This window comes from Xiphias gladius, chromosome 23 (genome assembly GCF_016859285.1).
Source record: "Xiphias gladius isolate SHS-SW01 ecotype Sanya breed wild chromosome 23, ASM1685928v1, whole genome shotgun sequence".
Lineage (NCBI taxonomy): Eukaryota > Metazoa > Chordata > Actinopteri > Istiophoriformes > Xiphiidae > Xiphias > Xiphias gladius.
This window is the reverse complement of record NC_053422.1, coordinates 584,377-611,586: the sequence shown is the minus strand read 5'-3', so window position 1 is coordinate 611,586 and position 27,210 is coordinate 584,377. Positions and strand designations below refer to the sequence as shown.

The 27,210-nt window shown below is 42.3% G+C and overlaps 1 protein-coding gene across 4 annotated transcripts; it reads left to right on the top strand.

Annotated features, from left to right (window-relative positions):
* The first annotated feature begins 13,567 nt into the window (after nucleotides 1–13,567).
* matr3l1.1 (matrin 3-like 1.1) lies at nucleotides 13,568–27,124 on the top strand. 4 transcript variants are annotated; one of them, XM_040120119.1, is made up of 24 exons: nucleotides 13,568–13,745; nucleotides 14,875–15,842; nucleotides 15,924–16,047; nucleotides 16,242–16,303; nucleotides 17,625–17,663; nucleotides 17,847–17,920; nucleotides 18,010–18,041; nucleotides 18,147–18,269; nucleotides 18,605–18,730; nucleotides 19,400–19,519; nucleotides 20,230–20,354; nucleotides 20,452–20,774; nucleotides 21,408–21,462; nucleotides 21,583–21,749; nucleotides 21,865–22,004; nucleotides 23,150–23,228; nucleotides 23,367–23,386; nucleotides 23,469–23,597; nucleotides 24,093–24,223; nucleotides 24,315–24,960; nucleotides 25,469–25,562; nucleotides 25,857–25,978; nucleotides 26,796–26,839; nucleotides 26,998–27,124. In XM_040120119.1, exons 2-23 carry the CDS (start codon nucleotides 15,079–15,081, stop codon nucleotides 26,826–26,828), a joined length of 3,528 nt encoding a protein of 1,175 aa, XP_039976053.1. In that variant the 5' UTR covers nucleotides 13,568–13,745; nucleotides 14,875–15,078; the 3' UTR covers nucleotides 26,829–26,839; nucleotides 26,998–27,124. The 4 variants fall into 4 exon arrangements, with proteins under 4 accessions (XP_039976053.1, XP_039976051.1, XP_039976052.1 ...); XM_040120117.1 differs by having other exon boundaries at nucleotides 15,041–16,047; XM_040120118.1 differs by having other exon boundaries at nucleotides 14,875–16,047; nucleotides 19,403–19,519.
* The last annotated feature ends 86 nt before the right edge of the window (nucleotides 27,125–27,210 follow it).

The window sequence follows — 27,210 nt, the reverse complement described above, 5'->3', positions numbered from 1 at the left end:
AAACAAAGTGTCACAGTGAGAGGAGAGTTTATCCTCAGCCCAGCTCAAACCACTGCTTCTGTCTCACTGGGTCAGAAATCCACAGAAGTAGAAAAGGGTTTGTTTGCTCCTAGGAGTGTGGAGCGTTAAAGGAAAATTACCCTCAGATACTTCTCTTTCCTCATCTGTCTGTGATGTTCAACGCTGACATTTACTGTCCTTCACTGTGGTTTCCTATATTTCTCAGAAAGCAGGTTGTCAACACAGGAGTTTTAGTTCAACAAACATTAAAACAGATTCAACTTGTACCTGTTTGTTTGATACATTTTTAAACCTGGCAACCTGATTCAGAAATTTGACCTATAACTGAGAAATTCAGATCAAATTTGTGTTAAATGTATCAAAGTCAAAATGCATTATTTTCAGTTCAAAACATACAAAAAAAAGTATAATTTGCATGTCAGGGTTCAGGGTGATCCTATGGAGCAGGTTACATCGAACTATTGATGAGGAAATGTCTTGTTCAAGTCAAATCTGCAAAATTATATCTAAAATGAGCAGAGCAGTATCTGGTATTAAAAGATGTCACACATTAAAACAGGTTGTACAATACTGACACATCTGGACTTCTGCCCTGTGATATGGTCCAGCGCAGTTAAAAAAGATTTGCAGAAGCTTCACATAGTTGAGCGGCTCGTCTGGTGCTTTCTGCTCCTTTCCCAACCCGTCTGCTGGGAATTTGCAACAGCAAACACGTTTAGAAGGAAACGTAACAGCGACTGGATCATTTCTTCTACTAACGTGACGAGGAAATGTTGTTAATAAACATATTTAAGTCGTTGACCCTGAACGTCTCAGTCAAATGTTCACAGACATCGTGTTTGTTTTCCACCAAAACGTCTGATCCAGCAGAACATTATCCACCTGTAGCGACTCCAGCATCATTAAACTGGTTTACGGTTCTGTTCAGACTCTCACAGGGCCTGGTTCGGGTTCAGGAAAGATCCTGGTCTGGTTTGATACAGAAAAAGTTCACAGCGACTTTCAGACACAACCTGTTTATTTACACTGAACCAAAACCACCATCTTTCCCGAACCTTAACCAAAGAGAGGACTCTGTACGTGGACCTGGTCTCTGGTCTGACAGTCCTGCAACCACCTCCTGGAGACTCTGCTGCTGCTGCTGTTAATAAACGTAGCTTCATTCATTCAAAAAATGTGTTGCCTCTGAACAGAATCCAGCCACAGAGTTTAAATCTGAATCTGTAGCTGATCTGAAAACAGGTACATTTCAGGAACCCTCATTATTTCTTAATGATAATGACTCTCCTCCGTCTGACAGACATTAAGCAGCCACATTGTACATTTACACGTAAGTTTCCATTCAGGCCAGTGTTGGTTTGTCCCTCTGAGACTTCCAGTAATTACAGTCCGGTAGTCCTCGCTGTCGCAGCGCCGGCAGTCCTGCGGGACGAGGCGGTGTCAGCGTCGGTGGAGTCGTCCCGCTGCGTGTCACGCTGCAAACAGGATGATGCTGAGCTCTTTTCACGGCAGCTGAACATGTTTTATGTTTGCTGTGTCTGGGATGAAGATGCAGCTTTACAGTGACCAAAGCGTCTGCTCTAATTGACTTTGTTGATAAAGATTAAAACAACACTGATGAAACATGGAGCTGTGAAGGTGACTCTGCTCCCGTGCTTTCTTCACGGATGTGGCTGTGAACTTTACTTTGGTCTTATTTTTCACATGCTCATGCAGTGTGCGCAGTGAAACGCAGCAATGATACTCTTGAGACTTTACTCTGCGTTTACTTCTCCATCATTCACGATCGCTGCAGGGTGACTGTTCGGGTGCAGAGACCTCTGACCTCCACAATACACAGTATATCTCTGGTTTCTGGTCAACACTTTCATTTCTAGATTGAAATCATTTCTTCATCCTGTTACGTTCATACATGTTTTTTGGGATTTATTTTTTCACCAGCTCAGTGTGATGTGGGTCATCAGCTCGCAGTGACGTTTATACCTGAGTTTAAACCTTATCAGTTTATTATAAAGTCAAATATTTGGCTGGAACCTGGCATTTTTTTTGCTGTTTTTTTGTGACTGAAACAATTGACCGATAACCAAATTTGATGCGGAGTTCCTCTTTAACCACTCATATTCAGATCAAGGTGGAACGACGACGAACCAGTAACTTTAGTGGATTAAAACATCTGAATTCGATTTTTATCGGACCATAAGCTTTAACTAAGGTTATTAAGGTTTCTGTCCCCCAATCGTGCACATGAAGAAAAACCGTAAGGCCTTGAATTTATAGATTTAAAAGAGCCTGAGTTTATGTTAAGGGCTGTGAGTGTAGAATATGAAACGAATAAGACATTTTGAAGCTTTTTACAGGATGTTTTGCTGCATTTTGTCTGTCAGACAAGATTTGATCAATTTTACTGACCTCATGCTTCTAGAAGCGCAACTGATGAACTGATAATTAACTTAAAAGCATTTAATAAACTAGAATGAAATACACATTTTAAACATCTACTTTATACAAATCGAGCATGAAAAACTAAAATAAAAAAGTACTAAATACTATATTCACACTATATGTTATAAATAGTAACTATAAAGTATATTGAGACAAAAATATCACAAGGAAGAGAAAACAAGGAAGTTGCAATAAAAACACTAAAATGAAAAAATAGGCCACAAATAAAATGTCAGATGACATCTGAAGTTACTTTTTCCATCCTTTTCATGTTCAGGAAGGATCTCAACACATGAAGGTCTAAATCCAGAATATCAAACCCAAACTAAAATAAATGATATTAAGACACTGTCAGTCAGTCTGAAGCACAGTGACATTTCCAGAGCCGCTGATGAAACGACAGCAGCGTCCGCCCGATAACAGACGAGTCATCAGGACGCCGACAGACGACGGGAGCAGATTTACTGTCGTCCAAAGTTTTTACAGTGAGAGATAAAAACACGCTAAGGTCATGTTTTATTTATTTATTCCATCACCATCATAATTAGCAATTTAAATGACAGTGCTACATGCAGAAGAACTATTATGTTGAATCTGTCCGCTGGGAGCCATCAGGCTGCAGATAAACCAGCAGAGGGGCCCAACCTGAGGTCCACGGCCCTGCAGGAGGTCGTGGAACATCTGAATGTGTCAGCAGGTCAGAGACTGGCATCGTTTTTATGATCAACGTGTTCCTGTTTCCTGTAAAATCCTGAAAATTTGCAGCTTCTCGTGTCGGCATCTGAGTAAAATCCGACTCGACGCGAGCCAGGACAAGATAACAAAGCGACATCAGCCTCGTCATAGAGGGGTGTTACAGTGCTGTAGTCCTCACTGTCGGAGCATCTGCAGTCCTATGGGACGTCTTCTCCCATGCAGTGTGTCGTAGTGGGAGACACCTGAGGCAGCCATCGGGGACGCCTCACGACGTCCAGACAGAAAGGTCCTTTTTTTGGTTTTGTTTTATTTTGAAAAGTTGCGTGACCCAGTGTTGGCTGAAGTTGACCAATAGAAGCACGGAGCGCTGTTCACCTGTAAACACTTGTAAAGAATCTTTTTTTCTGGGTAAAATTTTCAGGTCTAATAAAAATTAACAATAAAATGACTTTTTTACTTTTTTGACCTTTAGTCTTTAGCTTCATTTCTAACTGCCACTGTTTTTTTTTTTCTTATAAAACTGTGAATATTGTCAGCATTTTTGGGTTTTTTTTGGTTGTTTTGTCCAGCTGGGGGCTGCAGAATAATCTGCAAACACAACATCTGACACATTATCTTATGTGTAGTCCTCCCTCTCTTTTAGCTCTGGTTTTGGTCCCCACCAGCTCCTGAGGGAAACTTCTGGCTCTTTAGCTGCTAAATGCTCCGCTATGTTCACCAGCTTCTCTCCGACCGTGTCTGAGTTCAGACTGAACCAGACAGGAAATTTTATTGTAAAACCAAAATTTAAGATAAAAGAGGCTAAACAGCTGATTAGAGCTGCAGAGATGGACACGCTTTTTACATTAGATATAGGGATTTCATCCATTGATAATATGAAGTACTGATTGTAGCAGCTTTAAATACTAACAATTATTATTTCTAAAGGACAACCCACACCAGCAGCCCTTTTTGACATTTGTCACTTGTCCATGTCACAGGACAAACTCACGTCTATTCCACCAGATAATGAGAAAACGATCTTACCACAAGCTCCATTTAGTCTGTTTCTCGTGAACTTCTTCAGCAGATGGATTTTTACCATTTTGCTACTGAGCACTTTGAGGACCTGTCGTGTGATTGTTTCCTCAACCATCTTTGTCGTGACTGAACTGTTCTGACTCGGGTTCAGGAACCACTTTAGCTTGAGTTGTTGTGTGAAGTGTGTTACATAAATCTAAATTAACTTCACTGATTAATATTTTACTCTAATTTCACTTAGCAGTATTGTCTTTCAGGAGGAGACATGAGTGATATGAGCTGCTCTTCCATTTTAATGACAAAACAAACTGCAGCTCAGACAAAACACTTCATTTAAACATTAATGTTGCTGCAGATGTATATCCAGAAAAAAAAGGAGTGGAGGAAATGGGGCAGAAACCTGAGGGAGGAGCTCATCAGGTTTGGAAAGACTGCATTAAGTGCTCGGATGAACATCGGCCCAACAAAACATCCATACATAATGCAGAAACATCCATTTATCATCCCTGAGTGTGTGAGTCTGACTGGCAGCAGAGAGACGCTGAAGACACACACACAGACCAGGCTTGACAAACCTGGACTTGATTAACAAGTAGACTGTTTAAAACACAGATCCAGATCTGTGAAACCTTTATTCCATTTCTGAAAACACAGGTCCGAAAGGTTTTGTTTTTTTACTAGACTTGGTCTTGTCTGGAGAAAACGTGGTGAAATCAGCTTTTTTTTTGCTTTCATTAATAAAATAAAGGTTTCACAAATATGAAAGAGGGTTTTAAACAGCCTGAAGTTATTAAGGAGAAGGTCTAACACTCTTTCACAACAATAAGTGGAGGAAGAAGTAGAGAACAAGTCACTCGGTACTGTAGCTGAGTTCAGTCAAGCACACAGGTTTTATGTACTGAACTATATGGGCTGTCATATAATGTGTACACACGCACACACACACACACACACACACACACACACACACACACACACACACACACACAGTGCATACCATCGCACACCAACTTAACAGTATATCAAACCCATAAGTATCAGTGGAAATGATTTGTTTGTTCATTTCTCCTCAGATTAGTTACAACACAACGGATCACATCTCCTCTGGGATTCCTGCAGAGGAAGCTCTTCAGTTTTCCAAAATATGGGCCCCATGGAAGGGATGACGGGAAGGAGCACTGCCTCGAAGACGTCTGGGTGACTTTGGTGGGAACATTCCTTTAAAACCAGCAGATCCATTCCCGGCTCGCTCCATCTCGCAGCAGAACTGAAACACCTGATTCTGACTCAGTGAAGTGATGATGATAATAACGTCGGTTAGATATGACTCGCAGCAGCAGAGTCTTAATTATCCCCTCAGGACGACGTGTTGGAGACTCATCAGCTGATTAAAGACGAGTGTCTGAATCTGTACCAGACAGATCAGACTGAACCTTTGTCCCGTTCGGATCCATCCGTCCCTCTGTCCACTCGTTTTTGTTTTCACTCAAAGGGGCTGATTGGACTTTTTCTGGACTTGAAACACAAATCTGCTCCCACCAGGCGTTAACTTCTCCGCCTGGTGACAGGCAAAACAAGCCCGGAAACACCGGACAAAAAGGAGCAATAATTGAACTAACGTCCGGTTTTAGCAGGCAACACCGTTTCTCATCAAGCAAGCTGGTGTCACCAACATCATGATGAGCTTAAGAAATTACAAAAAACTACACAACTAATACGGTAACCAAACCTTTTCTGCTGGTGGCTGGAAGCTTTTTCTAATATAAAAAGCACATTAATTATATTTATACCCATAAAATAAACCTATTTAAGAACTTTAATGAAGCACCTGTTATAAACAAATAAAACCAATCCCAGGAGGAAAAGTCATGTTCTTACGGAGCCCCCCTGGGGTCAGCTGAGAAAATTAGAGCCATGTGTAAATCTGAACTCGCGGTTTATAAACCGTGCTCCTGGATTTTGGGGGGGTCTGAATATTCTACACGTCAGACAAGATTAATAAAAGAAAACAGTAATTAATGTAACGATCAAACACGGCGCTGACTAATGTGAACTCTGTGTAACGGGGGAGCAGCTAACGCTAGTCGACCACAAGTCAGCAAATCAAACTGAAACAAAAATCACAAGGCTAACGTAATATTAACATTTTACAAACAAACTAAACGAATCTTTCATTAGCTTCAGAAAATGATTTTAGTCCAAAACAACAACGCTGAGAAAACACAAACCTGGCGCATGATGATGTCAAACGATGATCGCCCTTCATCACGATCGGCTGTCGACATTTTGGTCTCGCAAATGTCTGTCGGTTGGAAATGGTCCGGCCGGGCCTGATCAAGATCAGGCGTCCAGAAGTTCGGCGCTGACCAAGGATCCAGACCAGAACCCTCCTCAGTCTCTGGAGGACCAGGTCACTCCAAACATGTTGTATTCTGAACCTGAGCTGTGTGTCTAATACCCACAACTCTGGAGGAGCAATCCGAGGGACTTGGATCTCTCAACAACCACCTTTTTTCTTCACATAAAAAGCTTTGAATTTCTGCCTCAGCTTCTGTTAAATTTCTTCTGCTGCATCGGATTCCTCAACACAGAAACTGACATGAAAAAAATAAGTGCGCTTCATTCCTGAAACACCAGATCCAGGTTCAGTTTGCTTCATTATTTATAGTCAGACGTGTTTTGGCTCAAAGCGTTGGGCATCAACAGACACACAGGTGTTTAAATCCAGGTAATTCTGTGTCATCAGCTCCTCCACATGCTGACAATTAACAAGCTAATTACAAATTAATCTCACATCACCGTGTCAGCAGGAGCTCTTCTGTGTTCAGAGCTGCAACTTATGAAGGACATGTGATTTTGACACAATGTCTGGACAATTTTCAGGTAAATAAATGTCTATTAAGCCTCTATCTGTCGCCGAATGAGGTAACGCAGCGGTGACTGAGCCTATCGCCCACTGATGAAAGTACTGCAGTATTTATATATCTGCAGTTTTATGAACTGACTGTCTGTGGAGACATTCACAGAAAAAATGCCGTATTAGGTTACTGCTAACGTAGACCGAACATTTTCTACTGCTGCAGCTTCACGTTAAAGGCATTTAACTGGAGAGACACCGGTTGACTTTTATTATGAAGTACTCACAGGAAATGCAATGTGTTTTTTCTACATATCAAGACAATGGTCATTCTGGTCACTTTCTAAACAGAGGATCAGTTTGAAATGTTGCAGGAAGTAATGGAAGAAGAAGCAGCAGCCAGAGTGAGCTATTAGCTGACGACCTGCGGGTGACTGGCTGCAAACCTTCACCTTCTCAGCCAGGTAACCCGCTCCTGTCACTGTGTCCTGCTGTTCACAGCCTCACGGAATTAAGGAAAAAGGGCCAATTATTGCGTAACAGCTTTATTAAAACCACAGAAGTTTGTCTTGGTCTCCCCAGGATTCTGGGACCTGTAGTATTAAACCATATTTGCTGTTACCACCTGAAACTACAGGTGTCGCCAAATCCACCAGGACTGAAATCTTCCAGACTGACGCTTTAAGGTCTTGTTTCATATTTTTTTACGCACTTTATTGACTTTGTTCTTCAGACCATCACTTGTACATGGAGCTGTATTAATAGATCAAATTTATAGATATTACCTCTGATTTCAAAGGTAAAGTGCCTCAGAACAGACTACGTATGGTTACCATGGTTACCATTACATTGTCTCGGAACGTTTGATAAAGCGCCTCGGAAGGTTTGGTAAAATGTGTCGGAACATTTGGTAAAGTGCCTTGGAACGTCTGGTAAAATGTCTCGGAACATTTGGTAAAGTGCCTTGGAACGTCTGGTAAAATGTCTCGGAACGTTTGGTAAAAGGTTTCTGAACGTTTGGTAAAATGTCTTGGAACGTTTGGTAAAGCGCCTCGGAACATTTGCTAAAATGTCTCGGAACGTTTGGTCACTGTCTTGGAACGTTTGGTAAAATGTCTCAGAACGTTTAATAAAACGTCTGAGAACATTTGGTAAAAGGTCTCGGAACGTTTGGTAAAATGTCTGAGAACGTTTGGTAAAAGGTTTCGGAAGGTTTGGTAAAGCGCCTCGGAACATTTGTTTAAATGTCTGGGAACGTTTGGTAAAATGTCTCAGAATGTTTGGTAAAACATTTGGTAAAGTGCCTTGGAACATTTGTTAAAATGTCTCGAAACGTTTGGTGAATGTCTCAGAACGTTTGGTAAAGTGTCTTGGAACGTTTGGTAAAATGTTTCAGAATGTTAGGTAAAACGTTTGGTAAAGTGCCTCGAAACGTTTGGTAAAATGTCCCAGAACGTTTGGTAAAAGGTCTCGGAACGTTTGGTAAAAGGTCTCGGAACGTTTGGTAAAATGTCTGAGAACGTTTGGTAAAAGGTTTCGGAAGGTTTGGTAAAGCGCCTCGGAACATTTGTTAAAATGTCTCGGAACGTTTGGTAAAATGTCCCAGAACGTTTGGTAAAAGGTCTCGGAACGTTTGGTAAAATGTATGAGAACGTTTAGTAAAACGTCTGAGGACATTTGGTAAAATGTGTCAGAATGTTTGGTAAAATGTCTCGAAATGTTTGGTAAAATGTCTCGGAACGTTTGGTAAAAGGTCTAAGAACGTTTGGTGAATGTCTCGGAACGTTTGGTAAAATGTCTCGGAACGTTTGGTTACTGCCTCGGAACGTTTGGTAAAATGTCTCGGAACGTTTGGTAAAAGGTTTCGGAAGGTTTGGTAAAGCGCCTCGGAACGTTTAGTAAAATGTCTCGGAACGTTTGGTGACTGTCTCGGAAAGTTTGGTAAAATGTCTCAGAACGTTTAATAAAACGTCTGAGAACATTTGGTAAAAGGTCTCAGAACGTTTGGTAAAATGTCTCGGAACGTTTGGTGACTGTCTCGGAACGTTTGGTAAAATGTCTCAGAATGTTTGGTGAATGTCTCGGAACGTTTGGTAAAATGTCTCGGAACGTTTGGTGACTGTCTCGGAAAGTTTGGTAAAATGTCTCGGAACGTTTGGTTACTGTCTCGGAACGTTTGGTAAAATGTCTCGGAACGTTTGGTAAAAGGTTTCGGAAGGTTTGGTAAAGCGCCTCGGAACGTTTGGTAAAATGTCTGAGAACGTTTGGTAAAAGGTTTCGGAACCTTTGGTAAAGCGCCTCGGAACATTTGTTAAAAGGTCTCAGAACGTTTGGTGAATGTCTCGGAACGTTTAGTAAAATGTCTCGGAACGTTTGGTAAATGTCTCGGAACGTTTGGTATAATGTCTGACAATGTTTGGTAAAACATCTGAGAAAATTTGGTAAAAGGTTTCGGAACGTTTGGTAAAGCGCCTCGGAACGTTTAGTAAAATGTCTCGGAACGTTTGGTAAATGTCTCGGAACGTTTGGTAAATGTCTCGGAACGTTTGGTAAAATGTCTAACAACGTTTGGTAAAACGTCTGAGAACATTTTGTAAAAGGTTTCGGAACGTTTGGTAAAGCGCCTCAGAACATTTGTTAAAAGGTCTCAGAACGTTTGGTAGAGCGTCTCGGAACCTGCAGCACAATGCTGTGGTCATCAAATACCTCACGAATCTCTGAACGTGTGGTACAAGAACCAGAGAACCAGTGGTACGGAAACGATAGACTGATGCAGTGACAAACACCACAGCTTTTATTCTGCTTTGTGTGATTTTGGACGCCATTGTTGACATGATGATGATGTAAAAGGAAAATGATAGATTCAGTAAATCACATGAAAGTCCTTCTAACTGTGCATCTTTTCAGATACTGCACATTGTTTTCTGGATGGTTTTCGTATAATCTGTGATCAGTGACTTTATCCGGCTGATTTGATGTGAGTTTGTTACTGTCAACAGAATTATTATAGTGACCGTTTGATTTTAAAGTGCAACTGTGTTTACAGCGAGGCAGGTTTAACAATTCAAAACGCTTCACACGAGACACTGAGAAGAGACATTAAAGTAACAGAAGACAATGTAAAAACACACATATGAATAAATGAAAATCGAGTGATTTGATGACCTTGATGCAGTTCACTGATTGGATTCAGATCTTTTTATTTTGCAGGATGTCGTGCAGCTCGTGGCTCCGTTCACAGAAAACACGGTAACACTCACAGTCATTTAAAATAGGAAGAGTCAAGTCCTATGTGACATTGAACAGTAAAGACACGTGTCGCGTCAACACACTCCGGCAACATAAAAAACCCCACTGGGTTTTGGCAGGAAATGAATGAATGAAAATATTACGGTCGGTCGTATCGGTCACTTATAGGATTATTTCTCCAAAAGCTAATCATTGTTTTCAGCACCTCATGATAACGAGGTGAAAATTAAGTTAGAATTAAAGTGAACTATGATAAAATTATACATTTTCATTTCTCTGCACTCAATTCACTAATTCTGTTTTACTATATTTCTTTTTTTTTTTGTGATTTTCTTTGATTTAAGTTCTTCATATCTTTATTTTTGTAAACATCTTTTTTCTTATAGTAATTTTAAATTTTTATTCACTTTTATTCCGCTCCTATAAAGTAATTTGCTTTTAAATTCTTTGATTTGTGTCATTTATGTCGTTTTATTGAATTTTATTTTACAGTTTTTTCTGTTCACCCAGTTTTATGTTTGCAACCATGTTATTTCACATAATTTAATTTTTTCTTTTTTAGTTTTCTGTAAAGTACTTTGAGCTGCATCTCATTTATTAAAGCTGCTATAGAAATAAAGTTTGTTATTATTGTTATTATTATTATTATTATTATTATTATTATTATTATTATTATTATTATTATTATTATTATTATTATTATTATTTTCATCCTCACCTATATTTCTCTTTATTCGCCTGATTGTAAAACACATAAATCTCATGTAAACCACATTTCCTCTGTTGAAGCTCTGTACATAAATTGATTATTTGACCGATTGTGCAGCTCTTTTTTAAGGGGCATTTTTACATGTGGTTTAAACTGGATTTAACCGAACTGATTCTGGGAGAATAAGCCTGATTTGTTTGAAAGCTGTAGCTATACTCTAACTAGTAGTATTTCTCTTGATCTCTGCCTGCTGCTTGTATTAAAATAAACTCTGAATATGATCATGCATTTTACAGCTGCTGCCTTTTTTAAATAAAGGGTTATTTTCTGTAAATTCATCTGAATCAAACTAAAACCTGACTGAGCTGTGAAATTAATTTTCCATTAATCCGCCTGCTGTTTGCCGACTGTTCATTGATATTGACAAATGTGCGAGCCTACAATAAATCAGCTGATGTTTTCGACAACACAAACACTTTAAAGCGTTTCAGACTGAGCAGAAATGAATGTCGAATATCATCAGCTGCACTTTCTCATCTTTATTTCTACACACACAAACCGAGTGAGACGGTATCAGCAGAAAACGTGGCTGTGCAACACGCGGCCTGTGGCTCCACCTGCTGTTCCCTGGTTAAATGTTCAACGTTAAACTGCCCCTGCCGCTGCTGCCGTTCAGTCTGGACAAAGAGGAAAAAGACCTGTGAAAATAAAGTGATCACAAAAAAATCCAACCTCCATCTGCAGAGGAAGTCCATGTAGTAGCATCGAAAGCTCTAGAACAGATACTAAAGGGACCCTATGGTGACATGGTTTTGTAAACAATAACAAATCTTCTATCTCCTATTTTAGTTGATTATAGGCAGAAATAAACACATTTGCACATTATTAAACAAAATGACTTATTATTCATAGGTTTCATTACATGACACAATATCTATTCATTTTTTTCTCTCCTTTTTCTATTTTTTCTGTCTTGTTTTCTTTTAGCCACAAATTCCTCATTTGGTTATGAGTTGTTTTGATGTTGAGACTATTAAATGACTCGAGTTCGAACTTTTAAATGATCTCTGGAGAAGTCTGTTTTCGTGTAGAACATCTGACTCCACACGGCGTACTTAGATGACATGCTGTCTGTTGTGCTGTGTTGTATTATATTGCATGTATTCACTCATTAGAGTCCAGGGCTGTGTCTGCATGTTTGAACTGCACTTTAATTCTTCCTCCTCTTTTCTTTCTTAGAGAGAACTGATGGCAGACAGGAACTAAAGGTTGGACCCTGCCATGGATTTGTCCTTAAAAATATTCCTACAGCTCCACCTGGTGGTTAAAAATAACACCATGAGAAGTTGGGACGGGTCTGGGTCAAAGGAATGAAAATCTAATCCAAAGCAGCAAAACAAATCCGAGTTTAATGCAGATAGGTCCATATACAATATATAAATGTATATATAAATTTCGTATGTATATATGTACATTGTATATGAATGAATATGTAATTCTATTACAGGGAGAAAAAGTCTGAGATTTTCAGAACAAAGTCATCATATTTTGAGAGTTAGGTGGTAATTTCTGAGAATTGAGCCAAAATTGTAGAAGAAAAAGGTCTGAACATCATGAGAATAAAGACATTTTTCTCTTAAAATCATGACTTTGTTATTGTATCGTTGGGATTTTCGTCTTTCTCAGAATATTGGACTGGGATATGGAATCTCTGATTTCTGACCCCAGGAGAGACACCACTATTCCCTGGGAGACGCGAGGACACCGCCCGAATGAGATACTTTCACCTCTGTGACAGTGTAAGAGGAGTCACAGCCGATCTCGTGCAGAGTGGACAATATATATTCAGTTCAGTCAAACCTTAGTTCTCCCTGTCAGGACAGACTTGATCCTGAGCCTCGGAGAAATAAATTACATTTTTTATTTCTGAGATATGTTGTAGAGATGTATATATTAAGGTGTACGTATATTTTATTTTGCTATGAATGCATCTCTAGCACATTTTATACTATATGTATGTATTTATTTCCCTACCGTGGGCACAACAGTTTACTTTCAGATGAATAATAAAATTTTATCTCATCTCATCTTAAGTTCAGAACAGAATTGTTGATAAGTTTCATTTTTCAAAAGTCATTACACATGACCTTTTAAACAAATTTTTCGTTTTTTAGTTTTTAATATATAGATACATATATAGATATCTTTTAGCCACAGACTTGTTCATTTTGTTATAACTAGTTTTGTTGTTTTGAGTTAATTATTTTTGCACAGGGATTTGCAAGAGAGAGTTTGGACAGTTTTCATTTTCCTCTTGTTTTTGTGTATTTGCGACACTTTTGTCTTTGTTTCCATTGTAGGTTACTGTTGTTTATTATTTCACATGCAGAGTAATTTTACTTCCTTTTGTGTTTTTTTGGCTTGTTTTGTATTTTTGTTTTATTGATACAGTTTAATTTTAATTATTGTTTGTTTGGAAGACTAGTGAACACTTTGCGGAAGCCAATGGGAATCCAAATAGATCAGATGTGTACACGCTCACACCAGTAGGTGGCGGTGAAGAGCGAAATGTTTGTTCACCAACGTCATAAAACAAAGACGAAGAAGACGGTGGCTTCAGACAGCTAGCTTGTTAATAGTAGCTCGGTTTTCTGCATTTTTCTTGGTTAACAAATGTTTTCACTTGTGAACTTTCTATCGCCCATCTATGTCAAGAGCCTGTGCGTTTTATCTGACACCGTTTGATTTAAGGTAAACCCGCCGCTGAACTTATCTTTCTGTCAGGTATTAGCAACCAGTCAACTGTTAGCTCGGTGAGCTAATGTTGTTAGCCGAATCCTAATACAAATTTCTATCATTTTAACGTTTGAAACACAGAAGAGGTCCCGCTCTGACTGTCTTTTGTCCGTCTTGAAGACACGGTTTCCTTTTGATGTCAGTAGTGATTGTACCTGTGATATTCTGTAATAGGTTTATTGTAAATGTTCTGATTATTCTTCATGATATTCCTGATCTTTTGCAGTGTTCTGTCCACACTGCAGCCAACTTGTCCTCATTATTTCATCTTTTAGCCCCAGAAAACCAACAGCACTGCTCTGCTCCAGTTTGGGTTTTTTTCTGCCAATTAGTCAGCTAATGATTATTTTTATGATCTATTAATCTGCCAATTATTTTCTCGATTAATCGATTAGTTGACTTGTTTGTCTTGACCAAAGCTTTTCTCTCACTGTGATATAAAACCGAGACAGACAGAAAATTTTGGGCATTTTTGCTCGATAAATGATTCAAACAACCTATTTGTTATGGAGAGTTGCCGATTAATTTTCTGTCGATCGATTAATCGTTGAATAGACTACTTGTTGCAGCTTCACTCATTTGATGAAGACAAATTAAAAGTGCTGTAGGATTGATGGGCAGTTTTGTTGGAGTAGAAGATGATCCTCAGGGTTTCCTGGATGATTGGTGAGGCCGAGAATACACATAAAATTAATGATGAAATTTAGCTCTTCAAACTTTCATAACTAAAACAGTATTTGCAGTAGAGCTATAGGATTTAGCGAGGCCCCATGAATGTAATAGGTGATCCATGACATGACCTGGGAAAAGTTCTGGATTTTGGGTGAGCTGGCGTGGGATGACCCAGTCCAAAAACCTGTTACATACAGGACTTAATGCCACACTCTGTTTTTGTTTTAGAGTGAGTAAGTAAACGTAAATAACTTATCTTGTGACAGAAGTTCTCTGGTTGAATGGTTTAAATTAGGATGTTTCTTTGCTGCTTCTTATTACAAGAGGTTTATATAGGTTCACATATTGTCTTTCATAAAGGAAACTTCATTTTTCCTTAAAACCTATGTCATCTTCTTTTCACCCGTTGTAGACGATGTCAGAGACCTGAACAACTTGCGCTCCTCAGCGTTCAGACTTCATGTTTTCATCTTTCCAGCTGAAGTATTTTCTCTCAGGACAGACCGTCCTCAACACTCCTGTCCCTCTTTGAGTCACTGTTTACATCTCCTGTCTTCCCTGACACCTTCTGTCTGCAGGAAACGCCCCAAGCGTTTCTCCACAGCTTCGCCCCATCATGTCTCACAAGTACCCATACAGACAACCGGCTTCTAACTCTGACCTTGGACCTGATCCTGGACATTACAGGTCTTCAGACCTGCGTCACATCTCCCCGGACCACGGCTTTTACAGGCCGCCTCAGGAGTCGTACTCCTCGTCTTACCCGTCGTCTTCCTCCTCCAGAGGCTCAGCTCAGTGGTCGCAGGACGGCGCTCTCAGCATCCTGAGCAGCTGCGGTCTGGAGCCCAGCGACCTGTCTCTGCTGGCCGAGCTGCCCGAGGACGTCCTCACCGTGGAGTCCCTGCCTCGTGTCCTCAAACAGATCAAAGGAAAGAGAGGGACCGTCGAACCTTTCCCTCCCAATGCTCCATTTCAATGCTCTTCCTCTTCCTCCTCTTATGCTCCCATCTCCGCCCGTCGACCCCCCGTCAGCTCCTGCTCCGGAGACTGGGATCGGCTCCACAGCCAGCCAGTACAGTACCCGCCGAACCGGGTAACTCGCAGTCCTCTTCCATCTGAGCAAGTCCAGAACCACTGGGGGAATCCCAGAACCAGCAGCTCTGTCAGAGAAGACCCACCACCACCATCATCATCATCATCTTCTTCATCATCCATCTACATGGTGAACTTCCACCACAGACCAGGACCCTCTGAGTATGGTAAGACAAGCAGAGCCCCTGGTCCAGTTTGCTCTCGGGACCAACCCTCTTTTGGGTCAGCAGGACGAGGAAAACAAACTCGCTCTTCCCTTTTCTCTGAGGCCAGATCAGCCGGTTTCAGGTCAGTTCTTCCTCCTGATGAGTACCCTCCAAAACCTTGGGGGGGACGCCTCATGTCCGAAAACTCTTCCCTCGGGAGCAGGCGACACACTGCTGCTGCCGCCTTGATGCCTTCCACGAAAGAGGCTCTGGACTTCCACGGGACGTCTCCACAGGTGTTCCCGTACTCGTGCTCTCTGTGTGAGATCACTGTGCTGTCTGAGAGGGTAAGTACACCTGTCCTCCTCTTCGAGTCTCTCTCTACAGAGTCTGGTTGGGGCGGGGGGAGGGTCTGTATTTAGCCGATTATGAGGCTTCTCGCTTCGCGTTGGAGTGGAAGCAGAGGTCTGTGGCTGCAGCTGTCCGGTAGAAACTCAACACTGTGACAGATTTATCTCTGCTTCTTGTTTTTGTGTTTCAGGTTTGGATCAAACACGTCAACGGCACTCAGCATGCAGACGGACAGCTCAGCCTGCTGCAGAAGTATGTTTAACACTGGTACAGTTACATAGGCATCAAATAACAGTCATTGGTGTTGGCAGTTTTTCCACTGCATGAGCCTCCCTGCTGGGGTCTGGCTTGATAGCACAGGGGAACCGATCCAAGGATCTGCTGATGACTGACCTGAAATCAGAGCTCCCTTGTGCTAAATGTAAAACCTGCAAACCTCTCTGTGGTTAGAGAAGTCAGGGATGCTGTGGTTCTAAAGACTGACTGAATGAATGTAACCGACACATGAGATTCAGGTTCACGTTAGTCTCTATAGGAACCACAGGAATCTGTACGGTCAAAGTCTGGTACCAAGATGTACAATATCAAAGTAAAACTATAAGATATACAGTATATAAAAGATGTCCCTTTATATACAGGGCACAGTAAAGCATAACTATGCAATGTGTGCCATACACTTTAAATGAAAGATGGCAGTGCTATGCTGCAGTCACGCACTTCAAGGACCAACACATCAAAGAAACTATCTCTGATACCTGATCCTCTTTATCAGGTCATTTGGGATCAGTCCATCACTAGATACAGGGGGACCTGAAAAAATCAGCTGATCAGATGAATGTCCAGTATCATCAGCTGATTACTGGCTGTCACAGGTATAATGGTACTAAGTTTGGGTGATGTGGTGATACATATTTTTCAGCTGCCAGATTCTGCCAAACAGTTTCCAGCTCTCTCTTTAATGTCTCTGGTTGTGTTAGTGAGTGTTGTCGAGCAATGATTGATTGATTTGTGTTGTACATAATTGTCTGGATTAACCAGAAACAGACATTCCCGTCTGGTTTGCAGTTTCTTCTTTCTTGTCAGCCGACATATACAGCGATGCTTCGGGGGTAAATATGAGTCAGCATCAAAGTGTCCAGCTGTAATGCTGTATATTTCCATGGGAATGGTTCAGTTCACTTTAACCCCACGGTGCCGCACCAAGCGGACTAAGGTGTGTTCCAGCTGCATCCTCAGATGAGGGGATAACTGCTTGGTGTCACCACTGACGGTGGCCAACCTGAGCCTCCTCACTCTCATTAAAGCCAGGTCGCTGTTTTGACTGATGGTTTAACTCCTGTCCTTCTGTGCCGGTGTTTTAAAAGTCTCTCAGGACTTCCATAGTTTAGTTTGGATTCACCCCTGTGTGGCGCTATCACGGTAAACCTGTGGCTACTACCCCAAAAAACAGCATCATTATGTTTCCTCTTGGAAAGAACACGTGGACACGTCCCCCTTTACAGTGGTTAATGATTTTATTTCTGTGTCCTGGTCTTCTTTAGTTTTGGTTTCATACCTCATGTCTCTTCTTCAGGTTTCCTAAGTGGGACTGTCGTATGGAGACAGTCAGGAGGTCAGTGTACTACTTACCTATAACTGTTACTGGAACCGTAATCATAACCATCACCAACACATCATCTTCTTGCTCGTGCCCATTAAACCTGTGTAGACATGTGTCCCTAATAAACAATGTTGTTGTGTGAATCTTTTATGGTGTTTGATAGAACAACATCCTAAATAAAAGTTGTCATTTAAGGGTCGACAGCCAATCAGAGAAGTGGAAGGATGAAGAAAAACCCGCCCGGCCACAGACAGCCAATCAGAGTCAAAGTAAATCCACTTATTGCTCTGTACAATGTTGTTCAAAGCTTTATGATCCTTATTATTAACATCTGTTTTTTTTGTCTGTGTTTTAATAGAGCCAGAGCCAAATAAACAGCCCCAAAAGAAGGTGAAGACTGTTTAATCAGACGGAAGTTGTTGAAGTTTAGTTGAGCTGCTTCTAATTCTGATAAATACCGTGTTTTTTTTTTTGTTTTTTTTTTTTTTCCCTCAGACATCCGAGAAAGGTAAAGTGGTGTGTGTGAAGTTTCCGGCTCAGTCTGTGGATGAGACGTATCTGAGGAAACTGACTGAACCGTTTGGAAAGATCGTCAAGATCCTCATGTTTCCATCTTTAGTGAGTCCACGTGGTTTATTACACACGACTGAACATTTATACAGTTTAACACAACATGTCACTGCTGTGAATTTCTCTTTTTATGAGTCGTCTTGTTGCTTTTTTTTGCTCACATCTGCAGTCATCTTCCTCTTTCTTCCCAGTAAACTCTCGATCATTTTTGGATGTAAAATGAAGTAAATCATTGGTTCATACAGTAATTTATACTATTTACACTCTCACATTGTCTGAACCCAATTCCCTGATGTCATTCGTATAAGATACTGAGACACTCATGATTAGCAGTGTTTTTCCCCAGGTCCTGATAATGCTACAATCTGTTGTAAACCCTGCAGGCGTTTGTGGAGCTGGGATCCGTGGATCAAGCGAAGGACTTGGTGAAGTTCCACGTTAACTATCCTCCAACTGTGAATGGCGAGCAGATGGAGTTCAGGATCTCCAACACCTTCAACTTCCTCCAGGTAGAGACTCATCACCATGTCTGAAAAATGAAAACACTGCTTTCTCATTCGGGGGGATGATCCGATAATACTGGCCAGCACTGAAACACTGTTAGCACAAATAATCCACTGTGTGAAGCCCACAACAGGTGCTTCACACAGGCAGAGCTCCAGCATGGAACAGTAGTCAGGATGTGCTGATCGAATTTCTGCTTGCGCGTGTCGATGCCGGCACGCTCCGCTGCGAACGAGACATCGCTGCTGTGTGGGTTTACGTAAAGAATCCTTTTTGTAGGTTAAAGTTGCATCAGTCCAGTCGGTTGCACTGGTATCGGCCCTGATACACACCTTACTTAGTGTACTGGATACTGCCCACGTTAAATACGCTTTCCTCTTCTGCTCTGTTCAGTGACACCAGTTAGCGCTGATACTGCACCACTTCCTACAGGAGCTTCACAATAAATGCATCTTAGGCGGTGCTCCATATTTTTCCTCTAAGAGCAGAGTTAGATGTTTTCCTTACTTTTAGTCAGGAGGTCGTTTGAACGTTTGCGTGGACAAAATACATTTTACGGCAGGTTTGATTTAGCTTGCTGAGAGACAAGCGTATCGCATACTGCTGCCGTGAATGAGGGAGAATGGAGGGAGCAGATCAAATCGTCTCAGAGTGCGATGTGTCTGTTTTCCTAGCAGAGTTCTCGGGTGGTGAGCTTCACTCCGGCTCCAACGGGAGAAGACGGCCAATCAGATCTGATCAGCATCGTCAAACGCTTCGGTCCGCCGCTCTACACCCTGTTCCTGCCGTCTATAGTGAGCTCCGCCGACCTGTGACGCTTTTCTGTCTGTGGTTTTGTTGTCTGTTGAGTGTTCTATTCAGACAGGGGGCTGGATTTTACCTTAATTATCTCAGCCCAACGAGAGAGAACGTTAGAGCTTAAGTCAGCTTTAAAAAATGTAGTGGCTGCATTGAAGTCATGGAGGAGACGCCAGAATGGGCATAGTTATGGAAAGACATGGCAACGTCTCTGGATTTGGCATCATGCTGAATGATGAGATTCCTGTTTTGTTTTCGCTGCGACCTGTTGAAAAAATCGGCAGACACGAGGAAAATGATTAATCAGTGAACTGAAACTGAACTGAGAATTGAAGACGAGCCTCCTCTGAGGAACAAAAACAAGAAACTTAAAGACAGTGCCGAACTTTCCGAGTATAAGTGACTAAGTCTGATTCATTCAATGATACTGATGATAGTTTAACGGGTAAAGTTTCCAAACTCTTGCAGAGATCTTCTCCTGTAGACATTCTGTTAAAATCCACAATACGTGACTGGAATCAAGAGCATATAAGAACTGATTTTAGCTTAAGATGGAGGGAATGGAAACAAAGCTGCTTACAAGTACAACTTTCCTACTAGAAAACTTTCCAGAGAGAGTTTTACATCTGGAACTAGAAGCTTGAAGACAACTGATCAGCTTGATCTTTGTGTTTTCCTAGAAGCATCAGCTGAGTTTGTTTTTCAGGCGTTTGTAGAGATGAAAAACGCTCCTGATGCTCAGAAGCTGGTTGATTATTATTCTTCCAACACTCTGAGGATCAACAGCGACTTCATCAAAGTTTCCTTCTCTGGAGAATACAAGAGCCTCACGTGAGTACCCCCGACCCGATGGGACATTTATCAGCTGATTCTGATCCATGGGCCATTGATCGATAGCAGCGCCGCTCCCGCTTCTCTCCTCCTGCAGGCGGGTCGCGTCGGCCAAGAGGTACGAAGAGGAGACGTCCTCAACCAAGAGGACGAGGAGTCCGAGCCGAGAGAAAGAGGAGAAGACCACAGAAACCAAGAGGGGGAGGAGCGGCAGTAAAGATGGAGCGGAGGAGAGGATGGAGGAGGGAGGGAAATCCAGCAGAGAGTCCACGTCCACAGACGAATCAGGAGAAAAGCCCAGCAGAGAAAGGAGGGAGTCAAGGTCCAGGTCCAGGTCCACAGATAAATCCGGCAGCGGGTCCTCCGGGCAGAACGGGTGCAGAGAAAAGATGGTGGAACCAGAGAAAACTGAGAAACCTGGTAAGACAGCAGCGCAGGACTGAGCAGCAGCTGCCGCAGGAGACACTTTTAGACAGTTTGAAGCCAGTAAACAGAGAAAGAGGCGAATGTAAACGAACAGCAGCTGCTGAGGTTGGATTCGTATCCGTGTTGTAATTCAATAACTTTATTCATCACACATCTCTAAACAGTATAAATCCACCAGGGCTACTGTGGGGGTGGGGGCCATGCAGATACACCTGTGGAACCTCCAACACTATGGTCCATCTGTGTGCTCAGTGACCTCCAAACAGAAATACGGAGTCATGGTTTAAGTCAGTTTCCAGTGATGTGAGTTATCTGGGTTTCTGCTGGTCCTGTTTAAAGCCTTGAAGGGGGTCAAATATAATTACATTTCACCTTTTATTACATATATTTACTGTAGGGATTGCATCTGATTTTTACCAAAGCTGTCTGGAAAATCCAGTGCTGTTGTTCCAGACCTCTGATTAAATGAAAAACATAGAATGAAAGAGCTGATGCGTGTCTCAGGAGGGACCTGGACTCGTGACCTCCGTACCTGTGAGATCCTGGCTACGGCTCTGCCTGTAGTCATTATTAGTTTACAGCGTTACTGCTGAATACTGATGGGAGTTGATTGTCTTCTGTCCGCAGACACTGAGTCCAAACCTGGAACTGCAGAGACAGAACAGAGTGAAGAGGAAGCAGAGTGAGTTTCTCATGTTTAATATCAACCGGCTCAGTCCTGAGCAGGTCAGTGAACGTCTCCTTACTCCAACTACAGCAAAACCTAACAAACCCCCCAAAATCTTCAACTGATCACCTGCAGGTCGTCTGCAGAGGAGAGCGACATCGAGGGGATGGAGGTGATCGGAGAGGATGGAGAGAATCTGGAGGATGAAGACAAGGAAACTCTGGATGCTGCTGATGTGGAGGAGGAGGAAGCTGCTGAGGAAAACGACCGTCCAGCGGAGAGAACTAACTCACCTGGAGAAGGTAGAAATAAAAACGGATCTGTTTCTGGAAATGTAACTTAAGGCAGAAAATCCCGATTGAAAACAGAGAGTGAAAATGACCACAAAAGACAAAGTGTTCTGATGTCTGTTTTCAGAGAAAGAAGAGGAGGTGAAGGATGGAGAGACTGATGATCAGGAGAAACCTGTGAAGGAGCAGCAGCAGGAGGACTCAGAAACCCCCAGAGAGACAGAGGAGACAGCAAAGACAGCAGAGGCTCAGCTGGAGGACGACCAGGTAGAGAAACTCCCAGTTTATACAGTTTAATACTGGGATTGGTTTTTCTTATCTTCCCAGCTGTTTATGTAAACTGTGTGTTTATATCTTCACTGAAATCCAAAATGTCACCAACATGATAATGGTCACATGGTTGAAACAACCATTAATGGGAAAATCCATGTCTTCACTGTAGAGTGTGTTGCTTCTGTTTTATTTTAAAATGATGAATTATCGTCCTCTCAGCAGTTTTCTCTGTGTTTGTATTTTTATTTTACGGCCTGTTTGGGGTCTGATATGTTTCAGGTGGACTTTCCTGAAACTCATAAAACCCAACGTCCAAACGTCTGTCGCTGAGCTCGTGTTAAACAGGACTGAGTCATTTCTTCTCAGATGTTCGGTTTGGTCCATAAGTATCTGGACAGTGACACAATGTTCATAACTTTTCCTCTCTACACCACCAGGATGGATTTGAAATGAATCCATCAACATGTGACTGAAGTGTCGACTTTCAGCCTTAATTCAAGGGGTTTAACTAAAATATCACATCAACAGTTTAGGAATTACAGCCATTTTTATTCATAGTCCCTCATTGCAAATCCATTGTGGTGGTGTACAGAGGCGAAATTAGGAAAACTGTGTCACTGTCCAAATACTTATGGAACTAACTATCTCAGACGGTGTAAATGAACAGTGACAAACACTAATAACTATTCACTCTCAAAGTGAAATATCATGGACAACTTGCTAAGTTGGATATTGACTTGATATCATCTGCTTTAAGACGACGTGTTTTAATGGCCGGATCTGTGCCTTCATCAGACAGGAGACAGGAAATGAGAGGGGAGAGAGATGGGAAATTAAAAGTCACTGACAGGACCAAATCGGGAACGCTACTTAGCCACCGTGACGAAATGACTAAAAAAAATCAAAAGTTTACAGTTTGAATGAATATTTCAAAAAGTGAAAACTGTCCGTGTCCCGCCTCGCTCCGTCATCTGGCCGCTCACGTGTCCACGTTTGATCCGGGTCCTTCTAGTTACCGGGAAAAATGGAGAGAAGAAAGGTGCCGGAAACATCGGTGAACACAGAAGTGTCTGATGTCAGGACTGATAGAATAAAAGAGCATTTACTGGTCTACATCCACTCTGTGTGCTGGTCTTCAGGAGGATCCAGATTTCCCAGCAGACCTGGAGAACTGCATCACTCTGGATGAACTGGAAGAAGACCAGTCCGATGACCAAGGTAGACTGACCGAGGGTCTGGGAAGGAACCCGGGGCCTGTGACGGTCCTCTACCGTAAAATCTGACACGTGACCTTTTTTTAACTCTTCTCCTCTCAAACACTGCGTCTGTTTAATTTCTTCTTCTGACTGTTTTCAGAGAGCAGAGTCGAACCCGAGGTGAGCAGAACTGTTCATAAAGTTTTCACGTTGTCGCTCAGACTGTTGTGGATATGATACATTTGTGGTTCTCTGTTGCCAGTCTCCGTCCACCAGAGTTGTTTACTTCAGAAACCTGCCGCTTCATTTCTACACCGACGCCGAGTTTGTCAAACTGGTCAAAGACTTTGGGAAGGCGGTGCGCTACCTGCTGATCCGGCGACGGCGAGAGGTCAGAAAAGATGGTTAATCCTGTGTATCTGCTGTTACCTGTCCCTCTCTACTTTAGTTTGTTGTTAACTACTCGAAAAGAAAACGACAAACACAAAAACTCAAACTGAGCCGTTTTATTTTTAATCCTTTTGACTCGTGATATATATATTTTTTTTTTTTTGCGTTGGTGTCCCCCCCCCCCCACCCACTTCCTGTACCTGGGCCTGTACACAGTCTGTCAGGTGGAGCAGCTTAGGGAGCAATCAGGAGCGTTTGTTTTGATGCAGTGGATCTCCCTGCTAGCACAAACCCGGCAGAATTGTTGACACATAAAAATGAGAGGACATGGAGGCCGGACTCGAGATCCTGACGGTCTATGAACCGTTCAGCTCTGACAGATGGAAATAATAACGTGACTTATAGAACTGATGAAGAAACTCATCAGTTGTGTCTTTTCAGGCTGATGTGACCTGTGTGCGATGTCTCCTCAGTGTTTGTGTGCGTTTGGTTTCAGGGTTTCATCGAGATGGCGAGTTCTTCGGAGGCTCTGAGAGCGGCCAAAGAGCTCACCTGTAAATCTGTCGCTTTCCACGGCTCCGAGTTCAGCGTCCACATCTCCGACAAATACAAGAGACTCGCCAACCGGTCAGTCGTTAAACTGTCTCCTCGCTGTCCCTGTTCACTTGTCAGGGGTCTGTGGTCATTAATCCTGAATCCCTAATTCCTGTGTCTGTAGGTGGGAGGTTCAGTCGGACTGGGACGAGGGGAAGGGGAGCGAGTGCCAGAGTCATAGCAGCAGGACGAGACCCGACAGACACGAGACCTGCAGGAAGTCTGAGGGGAGGAAAGAGTCAGGATCCAAGAAGTCTCCAAATAAGGAGTCCACAGATAAGTCTTCAGAAAACGAGTCTGTCCCCAGAAAGACTCCGGAGAAAGAGCCATCTGACAAAAAGACTCAACAGGACGTCAGAAACATTTCAGGGAAGGACTCGGCCAGTGAAAGAAGTACAGACGAGGAGTCAGTGTCCAAAAAGACTGAAGAGAGGGACTCGGCTGCGAAAAAGACTCCAGGAAAGGAGTTGTTGCCAAAGACGAGTCCAGAAAACGAGAAGTTAAAGAGAAAAGGGACGAATGAGAGCAACTTGGTACCTGGAAAAACCCCAAAGAAAGAGTTAGAACGTGAAAAGGTTCCAACAGAAAAGGAGCCGGTGGTGAAAGACTTTTCAGAAAAAGACGGATCGGCTGAGCAGACTCCGCAGACGGAAGAGGCTGCAAGAAAAGAAAAGTCGGAGGAAACGTCTGAACCAGCAGTGCAGGCCTCAGAGAAGAGTCCAGATCCAGCAGACTCTACCGGAGATCCTCCAAAACCACAAACCCAACAGGTGCGACTAAAGAGCAGAAGATCTTACTTCCTGTCTGAGGTCAAAGTTCGCTGCCGCTCGGTCTTGCGTTTGTTTTTATTTTTACAATAAGCCTGTTTAAAGTTAACTTGCTACAGTCCGTAGAGAGTTTTTGAACCGTAAATATCGTGGACCAGGACTAGAAAGATGTCCCCTCAAATTTCCTCACGGCAGAACGGAACAGAGCTGACACTGAAACCAAATAGATGATGACGTCTTCAGGTGTCATTTTGTCCGACCGAGAATCTAAAATCCAACAGAGACAGACGCACCGGAGAAACTGGAACTACTTCATTTTTGTTTGTTTCAGTTGTTTAAGGAAAAAAACAATCGATTATCGTAAGTTATTTTCCTGTAATAATTAATGGAGGGCGGCTGAAGGTGTGACAGATGATCACGTGTGCAGGGCAGGATCGTCTATCATGCTGTGTATTACAGCTGAGGTCTGATGCAGGAAGAAGCTTGTTAATGACCCATGATCTGTTTTCAGAAACCTGCTGCTGCTGAATATGTGGTCAAATTGGAACAAACACCTGGACCTGCAGGGGGCGCTGCGGAGCCTGAGGAACCACCCAGACCTGTCGGTAAGAAAAGAAGCTGCTCACCTGACCTTCAGTCTGAGTCAGGAGGGGAAATGAGCAGCAGCGCGACATCACACGCTTGATTTCACCACAGCGTCCATCAGCCTGCTGCTTTGGACGACGACAACAGTAACAATGAAACAATAACAACAGCAGCTTTATTTGTAGTTCACTTTTTAAAACACAGTCAACAAAGTTCGACTAAACAACGAGGACATCGACACTTTACACCTGTACATCTGCAGCAGCAGTGCTGCGTTCACTGTCTCCTCATGGTGAACGTCCTTTTCTTTGCAGGAACAGAGTTTGTTCGGCCGGTCGTCGGTTATTTCTGTAACCTGTGTCAGGTGATCTACGCCGACGAGGACGAAGCCAAACTGCGGCACTGCAGCAGCCTGACGCACTACAGGAAGTACCAGGTGACGGCCGGAGGCCTTTGCAGGTCTACGTGATGTTTATTTAAGGTTTCAAAGTGCTAACACGTCCACCAGTGCAACTTTGATGAATCCAGATGTATAATCATCTGCCGAGTGTGTTTACAGTTTTCAGTCGCATTTTCTCCAGTGGAATCTGTGGTGAAATGATGAAATCTGACTGGATATCAGATACATAAAACTGTGAAAGCACAAAGACAGAAGTATTCGGACGAATTCTTGTCCTCAATAGGACTGGAGTCAGTTTGTGTGGCTCTCAAAAGGTCTTTAAAGGACCAGTGTGTAGGATTTAGTGGCATCTAGTGGTGAGGTTGCAGATTGCAACCCACTGAATACCCCTCCCCTCACGTGGCCCTCTCTAGAGCCAGCGTTTGGTTTGTCCGTTCTGGGCTCAGTCTAAGCTGACGAAAACATGATTAATTTAATATTCCATTTCTGTCAATGGATCCCCCTGAACCCTGCACACTGGTCCTTTAAAAATGAACAGTACTATTCTCAAACGTCTGACTAAACTCTGAGCGATTACAAGAAGAAGATTTGAATTAGTTTATTTTAAATGAGAATTCATCTTTCTCGGGTGTAAAACACGTTCAGTTTCTTCAGAAATGACCAGAATAGCAGCAACGTTTGAAAACTGTACTGAACAGGGTTCACAACAAACACCAACCATCATTTTACTAAGAGCTCACGGATTTCAATCAGTTTTAGTCAGTTCCTGTTTTATCGTCGGCAGCTTCTCTCCTGTCACATCTGCTTCTTGTTTAAGTGCCAATAAATGAAACCTTTTCCTTTTGTTCTTCAGGAGAAGATGAGATCTGTGGACGAGCTGAACTGAGACAACTGAAGGTGAACTCATCTGTTTATTAACAGTGAACAAACACCAGACACTGAAACAAACTAATCTGTCAATCAGACAGCAACAAGTGAAATCAGTTTTTAAGACTACATTACCCAGAAGTCCTGAGCTATGAAGTCAAAGTGTAAGCAAAATGTTTCTTTTCCAGATCTGATGTCGGTTGGGTGTTTTCGCTTGGACACGTCAGCAGAGTCGAGGGTTTAAAACCAGTTTCTGTGTCTGAGCCCTGACAAGATGTGAATGATGTAAATGTACATTAAAGCTGCTGGATTGTTGATCGGCTGGTTAAGTTTTCTGTTTTGTTTCAGTTTTTGCGGAGCTGAAGACAAACGCTTTGAATTTAGCAGCTAATTAAAAAAAA

What these genes read in the sequence shown, in the direction of transcription:
- matr3l1.1 (XM_040120117.1), top strand. Translation starts at nt 15,079, where the DNA reads ATGTCTCACAAGTACCCATACAGACAACCGGCTTCTAACTCTGACCTT. An exon ending in ACACCTTCAACTTCCTCCAG is followed by an intron (nt 18,731 to 19,399) that starts GTAGAGACTCAT and finishes CTGTTTTCCTAG; the next exon opens with CAGAGTTCTCGGGTGGTGAG. An exon ending in GGAGAATACAAGAGCCTCAC is followed by an intron (nt 20,355 to 20,451) that starts GTGAGTACCCCC and finishes CTCCTCCTGCAG; the next exon opens with GCGGGTCGCGTCGGCCAAGA.